At 34.9% G+C, this 7,191-nt stretch overlaps 2 protein-coding genes across 3 annotated transcripts in view; one reads left to right on the top strand and one right to left on the bottom strand.

The window, feature by feature from the left end:
- The window catches only part of LOC109540841 (importin-11), a 17,620-nt gene extending 16,465 nt beyond the window's left edge, over window positions 1–1,155 (top strand). Inside the window, exon 15 of the mRNA XM_019909332.2 lies at window positions 849–1,155. Coding sequence (XP_019764891.2) covers window positions 849–950 — 102 coding nt within the window. The 3' untranslated portion in view covers window positions 951–1,155. The remainder of the gene's footprint in view (window positions 1–848) is intronic.
- Window positions 1,156–1,241: 86 nt separating this feature from the next.
- Window positions 1,242–7,191, bottom strand: part of LOC109540840 (fatty acyl-CoA reductase wat) — a 57,892-nt gene continuing 51,942 nt past the window's right edge. For both annotated transcript variants that reach the window (XM_048661158.1, XM_048661159.1), the window contains 3 exons: window positions 4,671–4,795; window positions 1,690–1,856; window positions 1,242–1,606 (listed from right to left, as the gene is read on the bottom strand). In XM_048661158.1, coding sequence (XP_048517115.1) covers window positions 1,294–1,606; window positions 1,690–1,856; window positions 4,671–4,795 — 605 coding nt within the window. In that variant the 3' untranslated portion in view covers window positions 1,242–1,293. The remainder of the gene's footprint in view (window positions 1,607–1,689; window positions 1,857–4,670; window positions 4,796–7,191) is intronic.

Below are 7,191 nucleotides of genomic sequence, written 5' to 3'. Positions count from 1 at the left end.
AAACCTTAAGATTTAGGTATTATAAACCTTATTGAAACAGACACTTATTTTGTTCAGCGAATCCAAAAATGCAATAATATACAGGACATTCCATTTAAAAAACGATACTTTTAGAGCTTTTGGGACACCCTGTACATTACAAAAATATTTTTAAAATATGCGCCCGGTAGGCGTCGGACAATTCATCAAATAATACTTTTTCAAAATCAAACGGTTTAGCCGCAAACTTCCGTGCCGTATAGCGTGAATAACCCTGTATAATGAATCTTTCAAGAAAGGGAAGTCCTGGGGATCAGTCTTTCGTGGTCTTCAGATAAAATATTTCTTAGTCTTATCAGGCTTTCATACAATGCATTTCAACATCGGATAAATACCAGTCAGTGCAACTCAATTTAAAATAAATAACTTTGTAATTTCTGGTTCTTGAGCACGAGTTGAGTGGACTGACTTTGCCCGTACAATTAGAAAATAATTTCTGTCCTTTTTTCTCCTCAATTTCTGCTCCTTGTCCAAAAAAATTGTACCTCAACTTCAACATTGAAACTCTATCTTTCTAAATGATAACCCGCTTCTACGTTTTAAAACGCGATTTTCCAAATTTCCTACTTTTTAAAGTCATAAGAAGAGGACGTAAACCAGCGTCGTTGAAAATGTGTAATTTTTCCGGGTTTATTTGAACATTACATACCAACTGCTAAAGGGATTATATGTTTTTGCAAAAATCCGAACAGATGAAAATCGCTTTAGTCACCCAATTTTGCCCTCTTCCATTGCAAATCTTTTGACTTTGAGAGTTTTATGCACCATTATTTAAATATTGTATGAGTAGGTGTTGGTTTTGTTTGTAGGTTTTCGCTCTCCGTGGACAGTTAGGACAACAATACGAAGAACTAATCCGAAGCCTAGACGCGGCCGTAGTAAGCCAATTAAAAGAATATATCACTTTTTAGGTATTTTATTTGACTAATTTCTAAATTTTCTTTTATCGCCTGCCTGAGTGCTTGCTTGTGTACGCAAGTGGAAACTACTAAGGAAGGTTGTTGATTTAGTAATGTCCAAACATGTTCCGTTAAATGTAATATTTCAAACTAGTTTTATTTTACTATACTCTGTATAAAGATTGATCCGAGCGGACATTAAATATTTTAAATTTTAGAACATGTTTTCTTTCCCCGATTTTTCACTCCATTTTCCTTTTTGTTACCTCCAATCCTTCGATAATGTCTCAATTGCCCAAGAAGTACAAAACAATGTTTTATTGATCTACTAAATAATCGATACACTATGGGTGGTTTAAAAGTAGTCTTCATCGGTCATTTCCTCTCCCGACCAGTCATAGTTTTCCAAATGGTCGTCTAGATTCGACATATCAAAGTCTCGAAACTCTTCAATATCAGCAGTCAAAGGCACTGTGGAAACTTTAATCGCTCGTTCGGTGGTTGCTTGGGCCTCTGCCTGAGCCACTCTGGATGCTGGTTCAGGTTTTTTCGTCGCTTCCACCAATGGATTCACATAAGCTTCTAGCAGCTTTTGCTTCTGGAGGATTCTGTGCTTGTGTTTGACTTTCTTTTTTGAAAGAGCGTAGTCAAAGTCAAACTTCGGCGGCCTACCAAATTGAACAAATTCATTAAACGTTAATCTAAATAGCCGAAAAGTTTTCCTACAGTAGTTGATTTGATTTGCCTGTACCTCTCGCCTACGAAAACCTTTTTCTGTAAATGGACTATGTCGTGACGCACATCAGCCAACATTAGTAACAGGAAATCGAAGGATCCTCGGTCTCCTTTGGGACCACGCAACCCCCTTTCTCCCTGTTCGCCTTTTTGACCTGAGGGCCCTCGCGGCCCTTCTTGCCCCTGAAATAGCATATCGGTTTTTGGCTATTCGTTTCGGTTTAAATGATTTCGGGTGCACATCAGCCAGGATTTAAAGAATTTTCCTTATTTCTACTATCTTCCTGCTCGAATTGGTGCTGTTGGCAACGTAAGTTGCCACTGTTTTAATGTTTTTCAGGGATTTTATTTAATTTAGTTTCGCCCAGTTTATCATGCAACAACGGGGATTCTAGATTTCGAAGCTTTGAGGAAAACCTCACCCTGAATTTTAATTGAATGTGGCAAATACATTGTGTAGTTTTCGGAAACTTTATAGAAAAAAATCGTAAATTGCAACTACCGCACTTTAAATTAACCGCAAATAACAAAATCAATTTTTTTCTATTGTCTTGTCACAAACCGAGTTTTGACTTGCTCCACTTCAATCGCTAAGGTTTTGTGAACGTGTGCCAGTTCAGTTAAGCGCTTTTCCGCCATTGGAGCTCTGAAAAAATCCGGCAAAAAGTTGATCCGAGACCGCGTGCAAAAATAAAGCGACTTTAATTATGTAGTTCGCTGCCTTCGGAACGTGGTAAAAGCCTAAATATCGCTTGTAAATCGTAATCTTTTCCAGCTATCATAAAATTTTTTCAAGCTATCATAAAATTTTTTCAAGCCGTTTGTTACGGAAAGTGAACAAAATACGTCGTTAGTCCTTTGTTCATAGACGGCATATACAGGATGATTTGGTACCTACAAGGAAAGTGCGTGCTAGATTATCCGTTATCTGCTTACGGACAGATTCAAGTTTTCAATTCGGAGTGGATCTTTATAGTTTGTTCAAGTGTAGTTTGAGTGCTTTGCGGACTAGAAAATGGAGGATGGGGCGCCAGCTTGCAGAAAACTGGTAAGAATAAATTCTAATGTATAAATCCTTTAGTTTAAAGTGAGTTTAGTTTTTCGAGAAGCAACTGCATTTTTTACTTTTCTGTATTTCTTCTGGTCATTTCAAATAATTAACGTTTTTACTGAGTTTCTGTAACACTAATAAATGGTTTTTTCTCTGCAGGTACACTATGCAGCTTTTGGTAAGCACTATGCAGCTTTTGGAATTACTTTGCCGCTGGTTGCCATGTAGATGTAGAGCTTTTAGTCCCAGATTATTGACTTGGATTTTCTCAATTTTTCATGACCCCCATGAGCCACATAACTCCCCTTCTGGATTTGCCCTTGGTTGCAAATTTGTTTGTAGGAAGCGAAATAATAGCGTTAGCGTGAACTTTGCAGCATGTTTACGCCTATATTTAACGTCAACAGTATAAGCACATGGAAATTTCACTGTTTTTTTTAAACTGAGTTAAATTTTAAATTTTGTCCCTTTCGCGAGACCAATTGAGGCAATAACTTACAAGCCGAACCTTTTTTAAGTGTCAGTTAGTTATTAGGGATGAGTCGAAATCTGAGAGTTTTTGCCAACGGTGCTCGCAAACCTCCTAGTTTTCATTAAGCAGCGGGCGAAATCTATATTTTTTATCCTTTGCCTCAATATGCTGAGAACGCAACGAAACAAATTAAAACAATTTTTTTAATTTTTTAAAGTAAAAATCATTGATTTATTGAAATTCGAATCGAAGTCTCATGTCTCAATTGAGACAATAAAGTTACTAGCAGAATCTTTTTTAAGGGTCGGTAAGTTACTAAGCATGAGTCGAAATCTGAGAGTTTTTGCAAACGGTGCTCACAAACCTCCTAGTTTTCATTAACCAGCGGGCGAAATCTATATTTTTCGTCCTTTGCCTCAATATGCTGAGAACACAACGAAATAAATTAAAACAATTTTTTTAATTTTTTAAGGTAAAAATAATTGATTTATTGAAATTCGAATCGCAGTTTCATGCCTAGATTGAGGCAATAAAGTTACTAGCAGAACCTTTTTTAAGGGTCGGTAAGTTACTAAGCATGAGTCGAAATCTGAGAGTTTTTGCGAACGGTGCTCACAAACCTCCTAGTTTTCATTAACCAGCGGACGAAAACTATATTTTTTATCCTTTGCCTTAATAGGCTGAGAACGCAACCATATAAATTAAAACAAATTTTTAATTTTTTAAGGTAAAAATCATTGATTTATTGAAATTCGAATCGAAGTTTCATACCTCAATTGAGGCAATAAAGTTACTAGCAGAATCTTTTTTAAGGGGCGGTAAGTTACTAAGCATGAGTCCAAATCTGACAGTTTTTGCAAACGGTGCTTGCAAACTTCCTAGTTTTCATTAACCAGCGGGCGAAAACTATATTTTTCATCCTTTGTCTCAATATGCTGAGAACGCAACCAAATAAATTAAAACAAACTTTTAATTTTTTAAAGCAAAAATCATTGATTTGTTGAAATTCAAATCGAAGTCTCATGTCACAATTGAGGCAATAAAGTTACTAGCTGAACCTTTTTTAAGGGTCGGTAAGTTACCAAGCATGAGTCCAAATCTGAGAGTTTTTGCAAACGGTGCTCGCAGACCTAGTTTTTATTATACAGCGAGCTAAACGTATAATTTTCATCTTTGTCCTCAATATGCTGAGAACGCACAAATAAATTGAAGTACATTTTTATTTTTTCTCAGTAAAATCATTGATTTATTGAAATTCAGATCGCATTCTCAAAAGTGTCTGTCCTCATCCAGTTAAGCATAGAATTTGTAAGGTAATTTGCTAGACGACGTTACCCCCGAAGATCTAACGTGAGAAAAATTCCCAACTTATAAAACTTGCCTGTATGGAGAATTTGAATCCGATTTTTTATCATGCGGAAAGTTGTAAATTGCTACAATGTAGTTTCCCAAAGTGTCTAAATGTGATATTTACCTGAGCGCCTCGTTTACATTTGCATTGTGCGTTTTCTTCGTCTGAAAGTGGCACGAACGCGTCTAACATCGAATAGGTGTAATCAAGATGAGATTGTGAGCTGGATATGCTGTTAGATTCCACTCCTGCAAATGGATCATATTTGTCTATTATTTATTTAAATTTTCACTACTATCAATAAATTTTTTCGTTCATAAATTGTGTCGTCCAGAAGTATAAATCAGTATGTTTTTAAAGGTTGTTTCAGATTTATTTTGCTGTATTTTGCAAATCTTCTGTTAATTAAATATATGGCAAAATTACATTTTGCACTAATAGTGAAGATTTTTTAATGCTCTTTAAAGTGTTCTTGTAGCTGTTTAGACGTTGGTCGTGGTAAAATACCTCCGAACTATTGAGTGAAACAAGCAGGGAGTTTAATGAGATTTTTTTAAATTTCGACAGACAATGAATCGCACTGTTTGGAAGTGGAACCGAGTGTTTTTAGCTTTAAAATAATGGACTGTTTGTTTATAGGGCGCATTCACTATTCCTGTGAGGACCTTGAATTGATCATCCTGAAATTACGTTTAAACTTTCCTATCGGGAAAAACCATTTTAATTTTGTATTTTCATTATTTTAAAAAGTATTCATAATTTCGTAATTTTGATTAACTTTTAACTGCCTTTCTGAAACTTTTCTTGTTTGATTTTAAGCTCTTCTATGGTCAATAAAGTGCAGTTTGCACCATTTAATAACAGAAATACAACTTTATGGCAAATAGCCTTTACTGAAGTGGAATTATAGATGCATTAAAGTGAGTTTTTGTTGCAAAATAAAAAGTGCACAAAGAATTTCTTCCATTTATTATTCTGTTCCGTTCTGTACTTGAAAGGTAATTAGACCCTTTTGCAGAGCTTTGATTAAAGCGATTCATTAGCTTTATTTAATTTAAGAGGCCAAGGCCGTTTTCATTTTGATGATTTTTTTTTCATTTTTGTATAGCAGGGAGTTCTTATGTTTTGCAAGTGTTTTCTTGTTGAAAAATTGGTAAACTCATAACGATACATCAGTGAAGTATTTGATTAATAAACTATGGAAGAGTGTTGAAAGTTGTATTAAAGTCCTGCGACAAAACCACCGTTTTTACTAAACTATGAGTATTATTAAATAAAGGCGACTTATCATCCGGCGCCAAAATGAGGTAAAGGTCTTTGATAAAGGAATTTTCAATTCAATTTCAGTTTCCATAAAACAACATGTTTGCTTTGTCGAGCACGAAAACTCTTCTGGCAAATAAAAGCGAACGAAAAAAAAACACACACACACAAAGCTGCACTGTTGCATAATTTATATGTTAGTAATGTTTGCTTTGTTTGATGCTAAAATATTTCCCCATTCGTTTGGTCGTCAACACTTTGTGCGATCCCATCGCAAATTCACTATTTATGTCAATTATTTAACGCGGTTTTCATGTGAAATATGCGACAACCGGGAATATAACGAAATATTGTTCTTGTCCAATAATCGTGAAACTACATGCCCTTGTGTTGCTGCTGGGAATTTATTATTGTAAATTGTTTGATGTGCTGTCGAGGACGCAACAAGAGTGACGATTTTTTTTGCAAGTCTTTTTGTGGCAGTTTGCCGTTTCTGATTATGGCTTATTTTGCTCGACTGCCTCCATTTTTTTTGCCTGGCGACAACTTTTCTTGACTGGATGTATTTCCTCAACAATTCTAACAAATAAGAAGTTTGATGCATTTATTATTCAGCCAATAGCCAAAAATTCAGCCAAAGGAATCTTACCTGGAAATCCTCTAGGTCCAACAAGTCCAGGAAATTTATTTGCGTTTCCTGTTACGTTTGATAATAAGCTTTTTTTTAAGAGGAAATATCCCTGCGTTGCCTGTTAGGATTTGATAATAGCTGCTTATTTTAAAGAGGAAAGCTCTATGGACTTTGCCTTATAAAAATATTGTTTTTTGTTGTTTTCTGAAAAATCTGACCTGGAAATCCTCTAGGTTCACCCGGTCCAGGAAATTTCCTTGCGTTTTCTGGTGCTATTTGATAATGATTGGTTATTTTAAAGAGAAAATCTCATTGAACTTTTCTTAACGAAAATAATCAAAGAACTCTTTCCCTTTTCCTTCTTCTTTTAGTTAGGGTTTAAATTGATGTAATAAACTTTCCATAAGCTAAGAAATTTTTTTTTATGTAGAACGGGGTCCCTGATTTTATCAAATTATAATTACAATGTTTGTTCCATTATAAAAATATTGCCATTAGCTGAAGACTAACGATTTCTTGCAACTGAATTTTAGACAGATAAATTTTAGGAACAAAATTCCAGAGTTGGCGTAATTTTTAAAATAGATTTAAAAACATAATACATTAATTAAAATGTATTTTTACAAATATAAGAATTTTCAAACAACAGAACGCTTACAGGGTGTCCCGTAAGCTCATGATCAAAAGGGTACTGCGATATTCTTTGGATCAAAAGAAGACGATCTGACCTAACTTTTATTAACAAAAAAT

This window comes from Dendroctonus ponderosae, unplaced genomic scaffold, assembly GCF_020466585.1.
Source record: "Dendroctonus ponderosae isolate FM_Combo_2020 unplaced genomic scaffold, Dpon_F_20191213v2 Dpon_F_20191213_1, whole genome shotgun sequence".
NCBI classification, from domain to species: Eukaryota; Metazoa; Arthropoda; class Insecta; order Coleoptera; family Curculionidae; genus Dendroctonus; species Dendroctonus ponderosae.
Note: the sequence above shows the minus strand (reverse complement) of the source record. Positions and strands in the feature narration are given on the sequence as shown.